This window comes from Lissotriton vulgaris, chromosome 5 (assembly GCF_964263255.1).
Source record: "Lissotriton vulgaris chromosome 5, aLisVul1.2, whole genome shotgun sequence".
Lineage (NCBI taxonomy): Eukaryota > Metazoa > Chordata > Amphibia > Caudata > Salamandridae > Lissotriton > Lissotriton vulgaris.
This window is the reverse complement of record NC_141693.1, coordinates 432262809-432286584: the sequence shown is the minus strand read 5'-3', so window position 1 is coordinate 432286584 and position 23776 is coordinate 432262809. Positions and strand designations below refer to the sequence as shown.

General features: G+C 43.2%; 1 protein-coding gene across 1 annotated transcript in view; it reads left to right on the top strand.

Annotated features, from left to right (window-relative positions):
* The first annotated feature begins 3506 nt into the window (after positions 1–3506).
* LOC147711030 (S-adenosylmethionine synthase) overlaps positions 3507–23776 on the top strand; it is a 115819-nt gene continuing 95549 nt past the window's right edge. Inside the window, exon 1 of the mRNA XM_086921846.1 lies at positions 3507–3757. Coding sequence (XP_086777972.1) covers positions 3664–3757 — 94 coding nt within the window. The 5' untranslated portion in view covers positions 3507–3663. The remainder of the gene's footprint in view (positions 3758–23776) is intronic.

The window sequence follows — 23776 nt, the reverse complement described above, 5'->3', positions numbered from 1 at the left end:
TTGCAAACATTATTCGAACTGGCTTTGCAAAAAGGAAGTCAGACCCCATTCGAAGGAACACAAGGCAATCAGGGGTGACAGGATTTCCACTGGGGTCCATATTACTATGCACTGCAAGTCTAGCCAAGTACAACCGTTTCCACACTTGACTCTCAAGGTAACAAGGGTAAGCAGTCACAGGCTTCTCAGAGAGGTACTTTGGAGGCAAGAGCTCAGAACTCAACAATCCACCAACAGACACAATACCTTTAATATCCAGCCCAGAACCTACATTTTGGAAAAACAAAGTACTTTTTAAGTTACAGAGCAGAACTCGACACTGCACATTTGAATCAAGCATACACTGTGACACCGCAGATTACAAGTCAATTGTGGGCGCTACATCCTTTCCCACTATCAGTGTTCTCTTCCACTATGGTGATTCTACTTGGATATTTCCCCCAGTAAAACTATGGTAGAAACATGATAAGGCTCGCACGCAGATTATGTTTCACCAGAAAGCAAGCCCACAATCAGTCACTGTTTATTCAGGTTCTTCCCCTTGGATCCACAGTGAGTACCAAATCAGTTTTTTCGCCTCAGTCTTGCCGCTGGCATGGGCCTGCAGTGATCTGTGCAGTTTCTGCGGTTGCTGCTGAAGGAATCGTGTGCAGCTCACTTCTTCCCAAAGCATGAATGCCCTTGAAGGTCTGGTGTTGCTAGTTGGGCCCTAGCACCAATGTGCAGATGCTCCTGGCTTTCGTAGTCCACTTTTGGGCCAATGCTTGGCATGGCAGTTCCAGCTTCAAATCGGGCTGATGCGCTCTTTGAGGTAGTTGCAGCTCACACTGGGCTGGTATTCACACAGTCAGCCAATTGCAGACCAACTGGGCCAGTACACATGGCATGGCAGATGTAGCCCTGACCAGGGCTGATACACACAGCAAAGCAGATGCTGGTGTGATATGGGCAAAACAGACTCTTTCTTTTTCTCAACAGACTTTTAGGCACTAGGTTGACCCTATGTTCCTCCAGCACAAAGTGCAGACTTCAAGTAATATACCCTCATTTCTAGGAGACTGGCTGTCAGGCAGACTCCAGCCTTGGTCAAACAGCTGGAACAAAAAGGGGTAGTTTAGATCCCACCTTTATACCAGATTTTCTAAACAGTGGATGTGCATTCACTGTCTCAAACTTCAAAACCAGTGTACATTTGGTCTCTTTCAAGTGCCCTTTCTCTGGCAGCTTTCCAGACACAGCCTTCATGTAAAGTGATGCTTCTCATAGCAGGTAGCACTGGGGCGGTCTCCAAACTGGAGCACCCACATAGTAGGCATAATGAAGTGTGAAGTTCCTGTACCTGGCTGTCATAATCAGGGATAGAAATGGGCAGGCCTGACCTAGAAACTTCCTCACCTTGAACCACAGATCATGCATAGCCTCCGTCCCCTTCTACCAGATTCCAAATTACAGAGCTCAAGATGGACTAAACAGCCCATTCTTAACAAAGTCTTCATGGAATGTCTAAAGTTAGCTCTGCTGCCATACTCCTCACTTCAGCATCTGGATCTCCATCCTCCAGGCTCAGGAGTGTAGGCAAAACAATTCCACTGTCTAGGGAAGCGGTCCTCACCCTCCATCTTGTGCCATGGCAAACCGGTGGAATCCAAAATGGATCCCTCTGCTTTCAGTACTCAGCGGCACACAGAGTCCTACTACTACATGTGGTACAAGTATACAACACACAGCATACATGCAGGTTGTCAGCGAGAGGTACTGGGTTTTCACGTTACAATGGAACTCTCTACACATGGGAGGCCAGTAGGCCATACTCTCACTGACACAAAAAAAGGTCTAGTCAGCTATATGAGATCACAAAACACAGTATGCAGCCATCATCGCCTTATTTGCTAAAAAACGATACAGGAACAGTAGTCCTCTGTCTACTCTGAAGGAATGCTTGGTGCCCCCCTCCATGACACAGGACAAGTCCTGCAGCTTGCATTGTCAGGTACTGTCCTGGGACTCCGCACAAATGCTAGATTAGGGTGAAGTCGGGGCCAAAAAATAAGTTCAGAAACAGATGCGCTCTGGCACTCAGGGCAGTGGTACACACCCGTACAATACGAAGAGAACGTTCATGTCCCAGCAAGTGATCACAAACATCGGAACGTGTACACAATTAAGATAGTTTGCGATCCTTAGTGGGACACCCAACATCACGGTTACCCTTGGCTGTACAGACAGCAACAGCGCAATCCATCTCCCGTTTATCCTGTTCCCTTTGTCTCCAGGTGCTGTCTGAGTGGACTACACAAGGTTTCCCAACACAGCAGACCCCTAGAAGCAATACCAGGTCACCAGCACACAGGTAGTATGAGGATCTATTACAAAGTATTCTAGGTAGTATGCAAATGTGCTCTTCCAATGAATCCCTCCGAGGAATGAAACGCTGCCAACACTTGGAAATATAAACCGGAATTTCAATTGAACACCTCTCTTGAAAGCCCTGCTGAACATTGCTGGCAGGCCCTGCCACCGAACTTCCTTGTGGGGAAGCCCCCAGCCCGCCCACCAATTAACTGCTAGAAAAGTGAAGGGGAGCTTCCCAGCAAGACTCTCCCTTCCTGCACTATTGTTGCTCTCTGACCCTGCTGTATGTACAGAAGTCAGCAATCAAATGGCCTGTCCACTAAACAGATCAAGTAAAACTTGAGTTCTCTCAGTCAGTGGACTTTTGGGTCCATTAATTACTGTCATTGTCAGACAGGTTACCCTCCCCACTCGTTTTCATGCCCACTGATTTTGAAGTTGTTGACTCTGATCTATTGGACCACCAGGTTGGACATATCCATATTTTAAGGACCAGGTTGGACATGTCCATATTTTAAGGGAACACCTGACCAAAAACTGGGAGACAGGTTGATCTTGCCAGACTCTTTGCTTCAATACCCGAACTCCAAGATACTTTTATTTAATTTGCAGAGTTGCGGTTACACTGTGCTTCACTTTGTTTCAACTTGTTTTTGATGTTAATGATTATCAGAATTGAAAATGGTAATGTTTGCAAACCTTTATCACAGTAAACAAAAGTTGATGGGACGGCATTGCGCAGAATAGAGTTCGTGATTGGGTAACATTTGCGAATGTTCTAGGGTGTAGGGATCCTTCTACCAGTTTACTTTGATTGCCTTAGGTTGTTTTGTGTTTCTTGTTTTCAGACGTGCTTCTCATTGTCAGTGAACACAAAAGGAAAACAGTGTTTATATTCAGAGGCACTTTTCTTTTTTGGGATGAATGGTGCACAATGGCTCTAGTCTTATTGGTAAAAGTTACAAAAATAGTGGTCGAACTCCCATATAAGTGTCCCTTAACTGCCATGGCGCCCCATTAGTGGCCCACAACCCGTTCCGCCGTCCTCGCGACGCTTAGACCCCCTCCCTTGGCACAGTGCGTCCGTCCAGTCCTTTCGCCCTGGGCACTGAACCGCCCCTTTTTTGCCCCTCCCATTACTCTCTCGCAGTAACAGGCCCCTCCCCCTTCTCGTGCACTGGAATGGTTGCTCCTCCTGTGTGTCTACTATTCTCAGCGTTCCCTTTATAGCACGCGCCGCTGCCGAGTGAGTGAGAGTTCACAGCACGCGCCCTTTGCAGCCTTGGACCCGGACACAGCCACAGCGCAGCCATGAACGGGCCGGTGGACGGACTGCACGACTGCTCCCGGGATGGGGACGGGGCCTTCATGTTTACTTCGGAGTCCGTGGGGGAGGGGCACCCAGGTAAGAGAGGCTGCAGTGTCCAGAAAGGGCACTTTGTTAGCATACCCACTGTTTCCAATGCACGTGCTTCGGGAGGCGGCTTAGAACACGTGTCGCAACCTGTTGCTCGTCCCCACCTGTGTTCTTGTACTTTACGTGCCACCGCTGTGCACCTCGACCCAGATGTTATAACCGTGTTTGCTGCTCGCCAGCGCTTTCTGGCTTGTAACAGTCAACCTAACTTTTGATATGTGAAGTTTTCTCACGCCCCCGACCTGCATTCCATTTTCTAGGCTATTTATATGAAAAGCTTCAAAAACGGCGGTAGGCTTGCTTTCCTTATTGCAAAACGCATAGGTTAAAGCAAATAGACCTTGGATTGTTACTGCACCGAGTTAAAGACTGCAGCGTGTTTTGTTACATGAAACCTCACAGGTCTCCTTTGCAGACAAGGATTTTGGTGCTGATTTCCCTTTTTGAAAAACCCTGAGGGTGGAACTGTGATAATTCTTGCAAGAATCTCTTAGGCAAGCCTGAAAGGGCTAAATTGGCCTCCAGAATCTTTCAATAATAAAATAATAACATGAAAAACACACGCATTCATGTATAAACTTAGGCCATGGGAGATGGTGACCTCCCCAAATGTTTTCATTAAGAAATGCAGCCACAAATTATGTTTTTTTAAAGTGACATTTTGTCATTAACATTAGTGAAACCTGTTGGTTTAAATGCTGTTATTCAAAGAATGTTTCAGGGTTTTTCTCTAATAAATGTTTTGGGAATTTTAGCCATTAATGATAATGGGGTTACCCAGTAACCCTCAGAACCTGGTTAAGTACACAAGAGAAAAAGTGGTTCTGTGCGGTAGCTCAACTGATTTGCACAAGGTATTAGATACATTAAAGGAAATATGTCCTAGTCATATATCCAAGTAACACACCAAGAATAACAACTTGTTTATGTAAAAAAACAAATTTCTGTACTTTGTATTCATATATATGCAAATCAATGAAATGGCTATCCGTGACATAAAACACATACGGCGAAGAAACAAATGGCCACGGTGTACAATTAGTGACAGGTAGTGATATGTGACATTCGTCTGTACAAAAATGACATATACATAACACAGGGAGATATTTATCGTTCAAGTCCAAGACTCAATGCATAAATCCCAACAGTAGTTATGATTTTCTGTTCAAGTCAGGGAAATTGCGTCGACTAATTGAGACAGTAACGTTGACGTTTCGACCCTTAACAAAAGTGCAACTTATTGGGCATCAGAGGCGGGTCTTCATCAGGACAGACGGGGAGAACGTGACAGCCGATGACTTGGGGTCCTAATACATGGGCATCAAACTTGAAGAAATTTTCAGAGAGGTGTCAGCCGACACACATCCGTGGATTATGGTCTGTATAAAAACTTGAAATCTTTCTTCACCAGCTGGTGGAAGTATTTAATGAGAAGCTGCCGATGCGATCAAATTATTGAAGATGTCCTCATCTGTCCGTGTCAGCTCAGTTGTGCGCTCGCGGAATTTTAGCAGCAAATGGTGTACTTTAGAGCTAGGATTTAAATGTACGTTTGAATTTATATTTTTACAGCACAAACTTAGCTTCTTAGAAACCGAGTGCATTTGAATATCACAATGTATTACATTCCATATTTTTTATTGAATTAAATTTCACATATTATAGCACTTTTCAGCACTAGGAGATTCAGTGATTTGTCCAGTGCCTGTGCCTCACTTATTCCAGTCAAACATCAGCTGGGATTTGAACCCAGCACATAAATTCCAGAGTAAGTGGTTTAGCCACAAGACAATGAGGGACTACTGTGGCAAGCTGGGACACCACAAACCAATATCTTTTCAAAGAATACATACCAGCTACCAGAAGCATAAACCATATAAAAGGTTGGCTTGGGGTCAATAGAAAATCAATAGAATGGAGTACTAGAAACAAGTTTTTTTATAAAAATGTTTTTTAAATGGTATTCCCTGCATGAAACCAGTGCATTTCATGACTAACCCTTTTTGCACAAATAGGCCAATCACTGCTAAATTGTTAGAGCCTGGGGCCATAAACTGATTTTGAAACATCTTTCAAGGCACTACATTTCGATCAACTCAGATTGATAGAGTGCAGCTAATCACCCATGAGGGTGTGCAGGCGCTGGGTTCTTGTTGTGATCAGTCGAAGAGCCAAGACATGAGTCCTTTTCTGAATTCCGGAAGGGAGGATGATGTGCAGGGGGAGGTCGTTCCTGGACTTGGCGGTGAGGTAGGAGAATGAGCGTCCTCCACCGTTGCTTGGCAGATGCTGGGAGTGCCAGCGAAGGAGGCGGAACACATGTGTCTGGAGGGTTGGTGGAAAGTCAGGCAATGGTTGATGTATGCTGGTCCTTGGTCGTTGAGGGGCGTGTAGGCGTGGGTCAGAATCTTTATTTGGATTCTTTTCTGAATGGGGAGATAGTGGAGCTTCCTGAGGTGGGGGGGGGGGTGATATGGGTCCGTTGGGGAGGTTGAGGTTGTAATGCGTGTTAGCGTAATCAATATTGCAAGTTTTCCTAATGTTCCTAGTATGCACTCCTGTACATTGCAATTACATCTGCATAGGTAGCACTTTGCAAGCTTCCAGAGGGCCCCTCTAGGCAAATTTAGGTTTTCAGAATCCTTCGGCTAGTAGACTTTCCTGTTTTGTATAACTTTTCAGTGAACACACAATGGAAACTTTATTTTTAATTCCCATAAAGTATTATCTTTCAAATGTTGCTGTTTTCCACAGAACTGCTAGTAGGCACAAATTGCAACACTCAAATGTTGAATCAATATGTGATAATAAATATTATACATTTCTGATAGTAAATGTTATAAATTACGATTTTGGAATAGCCTGTACAGAGGTACTGGGCATAGGTTTTGCTCCAAAGCCCCAACTCCTGCACAATGCCTGCTAAGCATGGCCAATGCCTCTTCTGCTATGGGTTCTGGCGTTAGCCACACTCTGTGTTCAAGCGGAGTGGTTACAAGCTATGCAAAGTTGTTCCTGTAAAAAATTGTAAAACTTACCAAAAAAAAAATTCTTTGATTCAGACCTCACAAGAGATCAACAAATACCGATATTTAAAATTATTATTCATGGGGCATGGAAAAAACGATTGAATTTCTAATTAAATTGATTAGTACTGTTTTATACAGCATACAGTTAATAGAAATTCTAAAATTTATACTTTTTTAAAATGAACATAAAAAATTTAAACAAGTGATAACAGACAAATTCATTAGCGGGAGAGTTACACAGCATAATTAGATCTTGAGCTAACATGGCATTGTATCTTAACTGAATAGGCAATATAAACCTTTGTCTAGCTTATACCAATCTCGGGTTGGGGCAAGTTAATAAAACATGATGCAGATCTTGTTGGCCGCCTTTGCATAGATCACCTGTGCCTTAAGAGTGAATTGTGCCTTCCCACTTAGCTATAAGAGTTGCTAAAGGGAGAATACCCAATCGTAAGAGGAGGATACAACTCCTTGCTCCATGCTCTAATTGGAACTGTAAATAAGGCTGGGGTGTTTTAAATACTATTTTCTCAGCAAAGATGTTAAAATCCTTTAGTTGAATACAGTATTCTTTATCCCTTTCATAGCTAATTCTTGGGACCATATGTTTTAAAAAGAGCTTCAGATGATCTGGAGGCCAATCCTGTAAAAGTGATAAAGTGCATTGTGAGACCTCAAGGGCTTTTAGCAAGTTCCTATTAAAAGTATACCGGGACGCCCCCTTTCTAAAAGTCTCGAGTTTTATCAAATATTTTAATGTGTCTGGAGCTGCATGTAAGTGATTATATGCCCACCTTATGATATTAGAAATTACTCAGGAAAATATTCCTGTTATAGATAGCTCAAGGCGAAGAGCATGAACTGGAACAGATTGGGAAACTTTTACCAGTTTTGGAAGTATACTTCCTTCCTTTATTTTTATCTGCTACCATGCTTCGATTTGAGTATATTCAATGGCATAGGATAATATCAGTGGGATTTTCAGGACATAGACCTCCAACAACTAATTGAAGTGTCTATTTTCCCTAGAACGATTACATCTCAGTAATGCCCCAACATGCAATTCTGCCTTCCGCCCCAGATGTTGAAGTGGGTTGTATCTTGTAGATTATGCTTAAAAGTGCGGCCCAAATATACATATTCTTTTACTGTCTCAATTTGCTTACCTCCCAATGACCAAGTGAAACATAAAGCTTTCCTTCTGCGATTAAAAGGGAGAGCTTTAGTTTTAGATATATTTGGGGCCAGAAAATGTTCAGTTGCATGTTGACTTAATTCGTTCAGATGTCTTTGCAGGCCAATTGGAGTACGATCGAGTATGATAATGTCTTCTGCATACATTAAGCAGTGTATATCTTCCTGTGCTAACTTTGGAGGGAAATTCTTAATTTTGGAAAAGCGCCCTGGTACATCACTGATATAAACAGAGAATAATAAGGGGGCTAATAAGCAGCCCTGCTTTAGCCCATTCTTCGTAGGAAATGATTTAGTTAGACCTTTTTCTCCCCCATCTGGACTCTACACCAAGTTGCTGTATGTAAGGAAATTATTATTGTAAGAAGATCAGAAGGGATTCCCAGATTCTCCAGTTTTCCCCACCATGTCGGTTGATCTATACTGTCGAACGCAGTCGAAAAACCAATAAAAGCACAATATAAAATTTGAGCATTTAACGTAACATATTTGTCAGGAACTGTCTGAAGTAAAGCTATATTATCCAATGTCGAGTGTTTAGAGCGAAATCCGGCCTGATGACCTTTCAATGAGGTAACTTAATAATACAAATCATGGGACCAACCCAATTCAGGTTCAAGTCACGCCTCATCAATAGTTAGGCAGAGCAACGATTGTTACAAAAGTTAACTTCATGAGTTTTCCTGGAAAAAAGGGTCAAGAACCTACCCCGTGAGCGTTCATTTTCCATAACAAACCATCCATGTAGATAGTGGATCAAGATAGATCCTGAAGAATTGCCGAGTGATTTACACTGGTGGAGCTGCTTGAAGCAGCACCCGCCGCAATGTTAAAAGTGCATGTGTAACATTTACATGCACAAAGCGGCAGGCACCGCGCGGTGCGTGCCGCATTGTGCATGTAAATGCTGGGGGGTACCATAGGTACCCCCCATGTGCACCCCCCACCCACCAACACCCTGGGGGCCCGCAACGGGCCCCCAAAATCAAAAGTACACATGCTTTTCCACGGCGGAAAAACCGCCGCGGAAAAGCATGTTTTCAAATGCTTCCTAATTTGGCCGGCGGTGTCTGATAGACACTGCCAGCCAAATGAGAGCTTTTCCGCCGCGGTTGTAATCCGACCGCGGCGGAAAAGCAGCGGACAGAAACCAAGACCCACCAGCCATCGTAATGTGGCGGTGGGTCTTTGGTGAGCCCGCAATGGATTTTCCGCCTCCTCCGGGCCGGAGGTGGCTTCCGCCGGCCCGGAGGAGGCGGAAAATCCTCCATCCTAATCGGCCCCTCAGCCTTTTACCATCAAAAGCAACATAATAGTATCTATAACGAGACAACAGGGTTCATTTGTTACGTACCACCAAGGTAAGAAAAAAACAATCGTATTGTCTTCATACAGCACCCACAAGCTCAAAACTAGAATAGAGCGGAAATGAGGAAGTTTTTAAAATTAGATATAGGAAATGTTTACCAAAAATGAAGAAAATAATCTAAATAAAGCAAAAAAAATCAATTTATACGTAAATAATTAGTTTTGTTTCTATTACATGTCACAATTTATTCAGTTGTATGGTTTCCTTGGGTTTGTTGGCTAATTAATTTAGCTCACTACTGCTTGCTTTGCAAAAAAAGAGTTCATATTATTCCCTACTAGTAGTGAATGCATTAGTAGGGGTCCCCTTCTTTCCAAATTCTGGTCCAGGTCAGGGCCTGACATGAGAACCAGATTTTCACCAATGTGGGTCTCTGTAGAGTTCTTGTCTCCCAGTGCCCGGTGAATTTTTCCCTCATAAGGTTTGCTGATGAACAGCTTGATTTACCTGATGTTGTGCTACAAGACAAGTAAAAATGTTTTACTAACGAATTAATAGTTATCTTATGCCAACACAAAATTGCATAGAAGGTAATTGGGATAAGATCAATCTATACAACAGTGTTGTCTTACCCAAGTTCATCTCTTTCCCAACAGACATGCTTGTAAGTCTCCCATTCGGGATCCACTCCCCAGCAATTTGTCCAGCTCACGAATCTTGGTGGAGCCCTTGAAAAGTGGTTGATAATGACAGATGCGCCCCATCTAAACTGAGGGGACAGACACAGAAATAACTGCAATTCAGTGGATACACACTTGATTCCTGTTTGAGGTTTGCATAGCAGTTCGAATAGAAATCACCATTGGAGGCCACAGATGCATGTTTCAATGTTGCAGATAAGTGAATCGGGGTTTAATTGAATGCAAGTAGTCTAGGTGCTTGGAAGAAACTTACCTGCACTTTTTTTCCTTATTGTGGTATTGACTTACATTGCACTGAATCAGCTGTGCTGTTTGTGAATGTGTATAATGCTACATTTTCAAAGTGGGGGTTGCTCTTTGTGCAATAAATGTGTCTTTTAGCTGAAGTAGTTAGTATTTAATTGCAGATTGCTGCTGCTCCACTGTTTTTAACAGTTGCCCGCAGACTGGATTTCAGATCTGAGACCTTTTAGTATGTTGATGTCCGAATGAGAAGGGGTGAGGAGGAACGCTGTACAGATCCAGAGTTTAATGCATTATAGAGGTGAAGATTATTGCCTGGGGGTTATCTTTGTAAGATTAATGGGGTATCACCCCACTGTGTCTTATGGGATCAGATGCTGTTAACTGATGGTCTTTTATCTTAGCATAGGTGCAGCAGCGTGAAGGTCGCATGGTTGATTGAATAGGTGTGTGAGTAAGCTCCAGCTAGTAGGCCCAGTAATGTTATCTGGCCACATTAGCACACTGCAAGAATGCAGACACCTTTAGCTGGTAGGACAGAGTGATGATTGGAGTTGAGCGGGTGAAATAATCAAACCTTAATGCAGGTGAAGCAGTTAGTCCTTTTAGACTATGCAGCCCAAAAGATATGGATACCCAGTTTGCTCTGCATAGGGAACACGCATTACAGGATGTCCTTCCAAGATCAAGCGAATTAGGTTTTGATTTCAATGTGAAACATCTAATCATAGGTGTGACTGGCGGTCACAGAATATCTGAGTTATCCGCTTATTCGTGAAGGTTCAGAATGTAAATCGGATTATATTTGGGGAGTGATAAACTGCCTCAAAACTCCCAAAGTGTAAATTGTGAAGTTTATGTATGACGCCGCCACACACACATGGAGACATAATACAAAAGCCATTAGGTTGGAGACCCGTCATGACCCAGCTCTATTTAGAATGTAGACCACCTTCATGAATTGAAATTTAAATTTGTAGTAGAGATGATCAAGCCAACAAATTAACAGTGAGAGCCAAGCTCAGTCAAGGGTCTGGTTTGGCTCTTAGAGCCTGTGCACGAGCCGAGCCCTTAAAGTGTGTGCTATGTAAATCATACAACAAACATCACGTAAAATATTATTTAAAAAGGTGCATTTCCTTACCATGTGGAAACTTTGATATTAATACGTCACTTTATAGCTCTGCACTGAGAAGTACTTTGTACAAGTGATAGTTTTTAAACATGAACCATTAGTGAACCAAAAGGCAAGACAGTTGCCATGTAAACCCTGTAATGGCCCAGAATATTATAGATCAACATTATAGTCTATTAAACACAATCGTTGCTTGTACAACTGGTATCCTGAACTCACATATTTGAAAGTGCTTTCATATGCCATAATGAAGAAAATCTCGCCGTTTGTTGTCATTTTATTTTACTGCATCTCAGGGTTTAATCTCCTAAAACCGATAAAGTCGATTATTTTATCAATACTAATGTAGTGATGATTTAACCGCCAACTTGATTGTGGCTTGATAGCAATGTATTTCAGTCTTGATTGTGTTAATCGTATGTTTTTTTATAAAATAAATAACCAATGACGCTGAAATCAAACATATACTGGAGCCCCGTACTGGTATAGTAAAAGACAACCTTCCCATTTTCAGATTCTAGGTACCATCTCTGTTTCTGGACCTTGAGCAGTCTAGCGGTGTGCCTACCCCCCAACTTTGGAGGACACTTTAGAGATCCCTCTTCCACGGGTGAATAGAAAATAAGGGTGGTAAGAAGGCAGCCCCGTCTCTGACCAGTGGCGATGGTGGTTTCAGAGTATTTACTGTGTCTTTCCAGCAAGCCGTGATGTGCCCCAAACACTTGTGTGTGTTCTGTCACCATGTCTTCAGAGACACAGATGTCTATCTGTAATATGTGTCTGTATGTGCATAATAAGCCAGGCGCATGGCTGCCACTGGTGCAGCAAGTGCAGTGGCACTGGGGAATAGAGGCCCATGGGGCTCGTTGTACCCTGATCATTATACTATCCCTACAGCAATGAAAGGGTGCGTTTTCCTTGCTTGGTCCAGTGCCCGTGGCATCCTTCCCAGCTACTGGGCTAAATCCAATCAATTTCTGAATCCTTTTTGGGAGGGTTGCATTTGAACTGCCTCGAATGCACCGATAGGACTTCAGCTAACTCGTGGTCATTCGATGTATCTGCCTCGATGTAAGAAAACTTTGAAGACACATTCCACTGAATGACATTCCCTGTTGAAAATGCACCGCAGAAAACAGCGCCGTGCCTACTATATAATATTTGAACGGAAACAATGGAAACATCTACTATACCCTCACTTCTTACTCCGCGACTCAGAAGTCACTCCATTCTGATGCCAGAAGCAGGTGGCATGCGGGGGGGGGGGGGGGGGGGGGGGAGTGAGGGGGGGGGCTGCCTCGGGCCCTTGAAGCCCATGTCATTTAAGACCACGGTAACAGGACCCGGGTGGAGGGGCCACGCTCGAAGGAAATAGCTCAAAGGTCAGCGACTCACGAGCACAGTTTGCAGAACTCCCGCCTCGCTATGAATGAACTATCTTGGGCAATACCGCGGGCGGAGCGAGGAGGAAACTGGAAAAACACTGCATTGATGGAAGGGGGCTCAGCTGCGGTGTTGCTAATTACAAACATTCACCTGTCCTTTTAAAATACTATTTCTCTCAAATGTTACACTTACAGCAGATCATCGACCTCTGCCTTGGAAAAGATAAGCTTCTACGAGGTGCATGCTCGGCGGGTACAAATTCTCCTGTGTGGCTAAAGTTTGTGGCACGACGCAAATGTCAGAGTGCCGGCTTGTTTCTGCGAAGTGCCGGTACTCTCCCTCTTAAGATAACAAAAAAAGTGCCAGTAGTACGTACTGGGCTCATTTAAATCACTGGGTACCCCAAGCATTGGCAAATCCAATAGGTCGCTCCTATACGAGAGCTAATGGCTTTTGGTAATGTTGCTGCACTATTTTGTTCACCAGTGTGGCTACTGTTCAGCATGGCTAAAAGTTAGTGACGCAGAGTGTCGTGAAGTGGGGGGAGTAGAGTGTCATAAACTGGATTTGGTGGAGTGGAGTGGAGTAGAGTTCAGTGGCAGAGAGTGTCGTAGAGTAGAGTGGCTTAGAGTGAAGTGGCGTATGGTGGGGTGGAATAGAGTGGAGTGGATTGGAGTGGGTGGACTGGATTAGTTGGATTGGATTAGAGTGGGATGGATTGAACTGGGGTGAGGTGGATTGGACTGGGTGGATTGGACTGGGGTGGGGCTGGATGGATTGGACTGGATTGGTGTGTTGTGGGTTGGATGGATTGGACTGAGTAGGGTGGACTGGACTGGGTAGAGTTGGGTGAATTAGAGTTGGATGGACTGAATGCAGTGAATTAGGTTGAAGTGGGGCGGATTAAAGTGTGGTGAACTAGAGAGGGTGGAAAGTGGGATTAATTGTAGCGGGGTGAGTAGGATTGGTGCACAGTAGATTGATTGCAGTGGGGTGGTTTGGATTGCAGTGGGTGGATTTGATTGGACTGATTGGGGTAGATTGAATTGGGTTGGGGCGCATTGGATTGGGGTGGGATGGAGTTTATTGGGGAGATCGACTGGGGTGGATTCATGTGGGGTGGAATGTTTTGGTTTGGAGTGGGGCAGATTGGAATGGGGTAAATAGTTTTGGATTGAAGTGGGGCAGATTGGATTGTGACAGATTGTTTTGGATTGAAGTGGGGCGAATTGAAGTGGGGTAGATTGGAGCAGGGTAGGTTGGAGTATGGTCGTTTGGGAGGATTGGGTGTGGTCATTTGAAATGAGTGGTTTGGATTCGAATGGGGTGAATTTGATTGGTCTGAGGTGGATTAGATTAAGTGGGGAAGATTGTTGTGGGGTGGGTTGGTATGTATTGCATGATAATTTGTTAAAGCATCATGTCAGAAATGACACATAAGAAAGAAACAATGTTGCATTGCCATAAAATAATCCACATCTTTTGAGAACAGCACCCGTGAGGAAAAACAAAAGAAAAAAACATGAGTGCAGAGGGATCACTGACATAATATCGAGGGACAGAATATCGACTATCAAAAATATCGACAGATAGAATATCGAGTTTGTATCTACAAACAGGTAAGTACAAAAATATTGAGTATAAAATATTGTTTACTAAAATATAGTTTATAAAAATATCAACTTTATTAAAAACAATGTTAAATGAATATTAAAAATTAATTACTAAAATATACTTACAAATACTTAAATTAACTTATAATAATTAAATATTTAATGAAAGTTATAAAAAAAATTAAATCACATTTGTTCAAACATATATATATATATATATATATATATATATAGTAACATAAAATAATTAAATAATATCCAATATTATTACCGTACAATAATAGAAGTGTTAAAATTACTATTCCCACCCCAAAGAGTAAAATCGTAGGGAAAGCGTTAGATAGCGTAGGGGTTAAAATTACTATTTCCACTCCAGTGGGTGCAACAGTAGGGAAAGCGTTGGATAGCGTAGGGGTAAAAATTACTATTCTCACTCCAGTGGGTGCAACAGTAGGGAAAGCGTTGGATAGCGTAGGGGTAAAAATTACTATTCCAACTCCAAGGAGTGCAACAGTAGGGAAAGCGTTGGATAGCGTAGGGGTAAAAATTGTGCAACAGTAGGGAAAGCGTTGGATAGCGTAGGGGTAAAATGTACTATTCCAACTCCAAGGAGTGCAACAGTAGGGAAAGCGTTGGATAGCGTAGGGGTAAAAATTACTATTCCCACTCCAAAGAGTGCAACAGTAGGGAAAGAGTTGGATAGCGTAGGGGTTAAAATTACTATTCCCACTCCAGTGGGGGCAACAATAGGGAAAGCGTTGGATAGCGTAAGGGTAAAAATTACTATTCCCACTCCAAAGAGTGCAACAGTAGGGAAAGCGTTGGATAGCGTAAGGGTAAAAATTACTATTCCCACTCCAAAGAGTGCAACAGTAGGGAAAGCGTTGGATAGCGTAGAGGTTAAAATTACTATTCCCACTCCAATGGGTGCAACAGTAGGGAAAGCGTTGGATAGCGTAGAGGTTAAAATTACTATTCCCACTCCAATGGGTGCAACAGTAGGGAAAGCGTTGGATAGCGTAGAAGTAAAAATTACTATTCCCACTCCAGTGGGTGCAAAAGTAGGGAAAGCGTTGGATAGCGTAGGGGTTAAAATTACTATTCCCACTCCAGTGGGTGCAACAGTAGGGAAAGGGTTGGATAGCGTAGAGGTAACATTTACTATTCCCACTCCAGTGGGTGCAACAGTAGGGAAAGCGTTGGATAGCGTAGAGGTAAAATTTACTATTCCCACTCCAATGGGTGCAACAGTAGGGAAAGCGTTGGATAGCGTAGAAGTAAAATTTACTATTCCCACTCCAGTGGGTGCAACAGTAGGGAAAGCGTTGGATAGCGTAGGGGTTAAAGTTACTATTCCCACTCCAGTGGGTGCAACAGTAGGGAAAGCGTTGGATAGCGTAGGGGTTAAAATTACTATTCCCATTCCAGTGAGTGCAACAGTAGGGAAAGCGTTGGATAGTGTAGGGGTAAAAATTACTATTCCCACTCCAGAGAGTGCAACAGTAGGGAAAGCGCTGGATAGTGTAGAGGTAAAAATTACTATTCCCACTCCAAAGAGTGCAACAGTAGGGAAAGTGTTGGATAGCGTAGGTGTTAAAATTACTATTCCCACTTCAAAGAGTGCAACAGTAGGGAAAACGTTGGATAGCGTAGAAGTAAAATTTACTATTCCCACTCCAGTGGGTGCAACAGTAGGGAAAGCGTTGGATAGCATAGGGGTTAAAATTACTATTCCCACTCCAATGAGTGCAACAGTAGGGAAAGCGTTGGATAGCGTAGGGGTAAAAATTACGATTCCCACTCCAATGAGTGCAACAGTAGGGAAAGCGTTGGATAGCATAGGGGTAAAAATTTATATTCCCACTCCAGAGAATGCAACATTAGGGGAAGTAAATACTTCATATATTATTGTAAAAAATTTAAATTAATATCTTTAAAAAAATATTTAAAAATAATTACCAATGTAATATAATATAATTAATCAATTAAAATTACTAATTAACAATTATTACAATTTGTTACCTATTAATACAAATTAATTACTAATTAACTATTAATTATTTAATAATTAAAAATTAATTAACAATCAATTAAAATTAAATGCAATTAAATTAATTTAATTAATTATAAATAAATTACTTCCCACCCTATTCCCCTATAAACCAACAACCCACTACAGAAAATAAATTAGTAAAATTAACATTTGCAATTAATCAATTAATTAAAATTAATTACCAATTAAAATATAATTAATTACCAAATATAAATTAACTATTAATTATAAATTAATACCAATAAATACATTTACATATTTAATTATAATTAAATTACTTCCCACCTAATTCCCCTATAAACCCACATCCCGCTACACAGAAAAATTTGTAAAATTACCATAATTAGCAATTAATCAATGAATTAAAATTAATTACCAATTAAAATTTAATTATTTACCAAATATAAATTAATCAACAATTAATTAAAAAATAATACCAATAAATAATTTACTTATTTAATTAATTATAATTAAATTACTTCCCACCCTATTCCCTATAAACCCACAACCCGCTACAGAATTAAATTACGCAAAGAAAAATAAAAAATTCATTAATAAAAAATAATTATAACATAAATACACACTTTTCACACATATTATAACATAAAAAACACTATAAAAAATTCGATATTATTAAAAAATCGATATTTTTGATAATCTATATTATATACTTCGATATTTTATATTTCTATATTTTTAACATTCGATATTACATTACTTACCTTAAAAACGATGTTTTTGATATCTATATTCTGTCCATTCGATATTTTGTCCAATCTATATTTAAAACTCGATATTATGTCCAATCGATATTTTGGACTCAATATTTTGACTGTTCACCAGTGCAGAGTGAGAAAAGAAAACTTGGCAAAATAAAAAAAATATCTATAGAAAATAAATCTTTAAATTTAGTTTGTCCTGCTGGGCACGTTTTAGCCTGTCACGCACTTTCTGTTTGCAGGGCACTAAAAGTTAAACGGAACAAAGTAGTATCTTTATTGTCTCAGGAGCAGCGGACGGGCACTGATTAAGTTCAATCAATCAGTGCCTGGTCCTTGCTCCAAGAGGATCAGAAATGTTAGGCCTGCCTTGGCGAATTACAAGGCTGTAAAGAAGAGTGCCACACAAACCAACACATGGTAAGATACTGGTGGGCTTCAAGCCATTTTTTTAACAAAAGTGTCTGAACGATGGGTCATTTTAAATCAAAAAATTAATTCTGTTCAGATGTCTTCCCCCTGAAGTGTGGGGTACCGCGGGGCTTTGCCCGCAGTCTCACACTTTTTAACATATATATGCATCTGCTAGCTGACATTGTTCAGCAATTCGGGTTGTCGATCGTTTCATATGCCGACAACACACACTTGGTTGTCTCTCTTACCCCTGGGTAAGGATCACAGTACCAACAGTTTTCTCCCTGCTTTGAAAAAGTGGCCGGGTAAATGACAAACTTCTGTCTTAAATTAAATGTGAAAAAGACAGGGTTGATGATTCTGGGGTATAGACCAGTTCCCCAACCTTCTCTAGAATGGCCGGAGTGCTTGGTCAATCTGCCAAACCCTTCCCCCAATAAAAAGCCTAGGTCTGTGGCTGGACAGTTCCAATCCTATGGATGCACAAGCAAAAAAACTTGTAGCTACCTGCTTTGGCATCCTTAGACAGCTTTGCAAAATCCTTGATCTTTCATCCATCCCCTCCAAAAAATGTGTGGTCCACTCTTTAGTTCTTTCCCAACTGGACTACGGGAACTCCCTATCCTTTATCAAGAGACTACAGGTTGTCTAAAATGTGGCAGCAAGGACTCTACTTATGATCCCTAAACATGCCTTAGCCAAAAATGCCTTGGCCTCCCTCCCCTGGCTCACCATCGAGGAAAGGACAACATTCAAAACACTCTGTTTAGCATGTAGATAGCTCAATCCCAAAGGTCCCCCCTAGATTAGAGCACTTTTAACACCTAATATCCCCAATAGAACATTAAGATAGTCCAATACTGAACTCCTGAGGGTGTCTTGAATCCAAAGGACTAGATGGGGCAGAAGATCCTCCTCACATCTTATGCCTAAGTTGTGGAACACAATGTCGAGAACAGTGATCTACTATTGCCTGCTGATGAAAGGCCCGGGCCCCCGCATTTCCTGATGTTGTTGCATGCCTAGCCTTAATGAAGAGTGCACAGCTTTAACGGATTGTAGAGGCTCAGGTCATTGAGACTCAGATCCTACCATATTCTGCCAGAAACAGCCTGCTATGAAAGGGAGTCAGCCTGCCAAACATCTCCCCACCTCACTGTTCGATTGCACTGGAATACAGTAACTATTGAGGGAGGCATGGAACGCGCTGCAGCGCAGTCTGAGAAACCAGCTGGACAAGCGCCACTGAGCAAGCACCACTTGATGTTTGAATTACGCTCAGGGTTTTCCCGTAACAATAGGACTGGTGTGGCAGATGGAGCTATGACGGGCCCCCCGGGCGGAAACCATTAATATTGTACTTACCGTGGAGACTGAGCGACATGGCCAATGCCCGGTGGAGCTGTTGAGGCAGCTATAGAGGATTTTGGCTCTGGTTCACCCCCTCGGCTGCCACCTACCCAGCCGGACATTGGACATAGTTTTTCTTCGTCTTATGCAGCTATAGAGGAGTTTGGCTCTGGTTCACTCCTCGGCCGGCACCTACTCAGCCAGCCCGACATCGTTTTCCTCGCCTCTCCGTTGTATTTTCATACCTGCATTCCCTACCCCGTTTACCATTCCCCCTCTACCTCTTCACTCCCCATAAGTCGTTTGTATGCGCTAATAAACTCAAACTCATTGTGTAATCTCATGTTTCTTCTTTTCTCCTATGTCTATACTTGTCTATGTAATTATGGAACATGTAACTCACTGATCCTCATGTAAAGCCCTCTGATCCCTCCGGGTCTAGCCAGCGCTATATAAAACTTTGCAAATAAATAAATAAAATGTCGATAGAATTAAGAAAGCAAGATAATGAGACACGGTTTAGTACACAGCTCAAAGCCTGGCTCTACCCCAGTGGCGGCTCCTCCACTATGGCGTAGAAGAATCCCCCCTTCTCCCCACCAGCATCCTCAACATTATAAAAAATCAAACAGTTTTTTAATCTTTTTTTTCCTTCCCGGGCCACGTCTTTGGGGCGGGGCCTAATAGGTGACAGGCTGCAGGAAGACTGGTGCATACGTCTGTCAGTGCACATGTCTGTTTGGCATGCCGCCTTAGGATGTACAAATCGACAAGCGCACTGAGATGTCTCAAAACCCAAGCTGTCTTCCCGGAATGGAGACAGCCGGCACAGGCTCCCAGTCTCTCTGGGAGCGCAAATCTGCGGTGCTCAGGCCAATCCTGACTCTGCTCTCGTGCATGGGAGCAGCGTCTGGATTGGCCGCAGGAGAGTATGCCTGCAGTGGGTTGGGAGCCAACAGGAGCGGTGATGCAGCAGGTAAGTAGTTCTCTGTTTTTTTGATGGTATTTTCATCCTTTGTCCCTCCCCTGCCACTTTGCCCTGACACCAGCCGCTCCTGCTCTACTCCCACTAATCATCCGCTCTTTATATGAACCCATGCAACATAGTTTACACGCTTTGACTCATACAGCCCTGGGAAGCCTTCGGGTAAGTACGCGCTTTAGAAGTCCCCATATCATTCAATGCTACCCCCAATTTATGTCCCTTGGGATTGCAGGGAGGATACATAAGAACACCTGTTTCATTCTTCTGTATGTTTAACACTCAATGCTATTTAGAAGGCCTTCAGTGAACCGAATCGCCTGCCATGATAAAAATAATACTGGAGCATTATGGGACAAAGATTTTATAATATGCACGTGTGCTGGGGCAAAAATAGCATCAAATTAAGGTGCCGCCTGGGCACAGAAAAAGTTGCAAAACCCTGCATAGAAAACAAAAGTCGAGAGTATAAGAGTGCAGCTCGAATACATCAAACTATCCTAAAGAAGCCCCCCTTTCCTCTGTCGACACTGAAACAACTGTGCACGCCCCAGCTTAAGCAATCAGGAGGCTTGATTTCCACACATCAATATTGAGCCCTTGAAACAGAACATCGTGTTCCCGGGTGTGTTTAATCAGACACCATTGTAAATATGCGGAACCGAGAACCAGACAACAGGCCTTTACTTGCTGACCCTGCTCTGAGGAGCTTCTGATAGGTTGCCTCCAAATAAATGCTACAAGCGTGAATGCCCAGATTTTTCCTTAGAAGACCAGGGCTGGCACTGACAAATGTTGGGATTGCCGAATACCAAGGCCGCATAGTTTTAATTTCACCTAGTGCCCCTTTCTTTCATCACCGTACTCTGGGTCCCTTTATTTCACTCTTGCAGGATCTTTTTCATCCTTGCTTTCTGCTTTTGTTGCCGATTTTCCATCTTCCTTTCCTCCTTTTGAATTTTTCTTCTCTCTTGCTCTAGGTCAAAATTTGATGAGGGAAAGTAAGTGCTAATCTCCAAAAATAAGTGCTGATGGGTCCCACCTGCAATCACCGGCTCAGATTAAGAACTGGGTGTCAAATTAGCTTCCATGTGATGTATCGCAACTCCCTTCACTTCAGCTTGTACAAGTTATAATGGCCAAACTGTGACTCGCTTAACTCCAGACTCTGCAAAGGAATTACTTCTATAAAGCAGCCTTTTTGGGAAGGGCTTGATCGTAAACCCCGACTGCTTAACATGAAAAGGAACTATTGTCTAATATTTGGGGTGTAGGACCATACAAGTTTATTGGAGAACAGTAATTGATGAACTCAGCAATTGTGGGAGCAGCGAGCCTCCTGATGCCGCAATACATAGCTTTAGGTACACCAAATGATGTGAACGTATCTAGGGCTAAATTCACCTTTGTTCTCTTAGTCTCATGATAGCAAAGCTGGATATATCGATAGAGTGAGGATGTTCACTATGCCTCATGAGAGGCAAGTGGTGCATGGCTATGGACATATGCGTGTAGGCTGATGGGGCCACTTTTGAAATCCGAGTCCGCCATGAAATCCAATAAATATGGTGGGCAAGACAGTGGGGTGGAAAAGGCAGAAGACAGAGTGTTTGTTCAACTAACTCCCAAGGATGGTTGAGGATAGATGCATAGAGGAGTGATTGGGGGTGGGGTAAGGGTGGCTGGGGGGAAAATTGAGCCAAAAGTGTCTAATAGGAGCCGCACGCCTTGTTAAAATGTGTATATATATTTAGGCTTACACAAATTCAGAGATCTGAGATGAATCATACCTTGTGATGTTGGTATTTTGGATGATTTGTTACCTATGCTTATTTTGGGGGAAATTGTTTTATTTTCAAACTTTGTCGTGCACAATGACACAGTGCATATTACCTGGTCTCCTCATCTTCCAAATCTCGCAACTAACAACCTTTGGCGTTCAAACAGCCGTTCAAAATTTTCAGTCGAGCCAAAAAAATCTTCTCAAATCTTTGTAGCAATAGATTTTTCACACTATTTGTAGCCAAATTACATGGATTTTTGTCATGCATTATTAGAAGGGTAAGGACGAGTAATTGCCAGAGTATGTTATCAACAATTTTTTTTTGAAAAAGCAAACATTTTTTTAAAAGGAAAATTAAGCTATTTGAGAGTGAAGGACTGTGGTAGTTATATTGCCCCTTATGAAGTATCGGGAACGCTGATTATCTATACTAATATAATAGAGAGAGCCCAGACCTTTGAGGCGGGTAATCTCAGGAACCACAGCACCAATCACAACACTCAATACAGCGTTGGAAAGGGCAGTTGCAGCAGAAGGACATAGGCTATGCAGACGCCCACCATATACATTTAAAAGGTAAAAGAACCGTGCCAGCAAAGTAGTCCCTTGTGGGCGTGTCTGCGTTGTTCTGTGGGCGAGTGCTGTGGGCGTGACAAACGCTGGGGGCGTGTGGTACGTTCCGCCCTTCATGCCATGTCTCATATCGTGTGCTGTGGGCGTGTGCTGGGGGCGTGGGCGTGTGCGGGGCGCGGAATTACGGAGAAAAAAAAAGCAAGCGTTGTGCCCAATATTTCATTGTCTTTTTCTTCCCAGGCTCTGTACATTCCAGCTTCGGGTGTCCACCCTGCTCCCTTTAAATACCCCTGCACCCCATAATCATATCCCACCTGTTAGACCTGTCTGCCCTTTTGGGTCGTCCCTCCTATTTATTATTTACTTTTTGTCCCCTTTCTGCCCCTCATATCCCTTAATTTTTTATGTCCACTGGATTTTTGGGGTGTTGACCTGGGGGATAGATGCTCTTTTTCCCTCCTAGTTTTTTTTACCTAAGGCCTAGGTGCCTTTTCTGACTAAAATTCAGCCAGACCTAAAAAATGGTGGATAATAACTGCCATAACTGCCACTCCTAAGACTGGACCCATAGGGAAGAATAGGAGCCTTCTAGAACCTTCTGGTCCCTTCTGGACCTCCTAGGGTCGGCCTTTATATGGCCAGAACCAGGGCGGCCATTTTGGTTGGTGAGGTGTGAATAGGAGAGTTGGAGGACAGGAGTATAGGCGGCTGAAGGAGGAGACTGGTACACTGTGAGGATTGATAGACCTGCTCGGTCGCGGTCCTTGTTGTGGTGAAACTATCCCTCATCTTCTGACCTGACCCTGTCAAGACGTGGACTCGGGAGACCCCCTTCAGCAGGGGTTACCGATGAGAATCCTATGTGGAGTCTGAAGGCGAGGACAGTAAGGTATCGCCAGGTGAGGGCAATCAGGGGTGCCCCCTTTGGTCAGGGCCGGGCCTGATTGGGACGGAAGGAAGGTAATCCCTGCTCTTCCCAAATCACCGGTGTCCAGTGAGACTGTCTTCGTGGCTCAGAAGAAGTGTCCCGCCTAAATCCGGCACTTCGGATTAGAGTTTATTAACAGTTACTTGCCTCAGATTTAGATCATCTGCCAGTGAGGCGCCGCATCTCCCAGCCAGGAGTAGTGTTTCAAGCGCTGCGCAGGCTCAGTGTGGCGCGGAGCAGTACCAGTGAGGAGAAGCGCCGTCTCGAAACCGCGCATGCTTAGTGCCAGTTTGGGTGGTTCCTGAGACGCGGAGATGTCCTGTAAGCCGCGCAGGCTCAGAGGTGTGCTGGAAGACCTCTAGGCCTGGTAGAGGAGCGGAGCTGAGAAGACCGGCGGCCGGTCAGGCCGCGTGAGAGGAACGGGCGAAAAGGGAGGAGCACCGAAGATCCTGTGTGCCTTCAAAGAGGTCCGAGGGTTAACGAAGTAAGCGTCTTGCTTTGGTGAAGCCCCAGAGCTGGACGAATTTTCCTTAAAAGCAGCAGGGTTCTTGGGAAGTGGTGAAGCAGAGTCCCTGGAGTACGAACTAGGCAA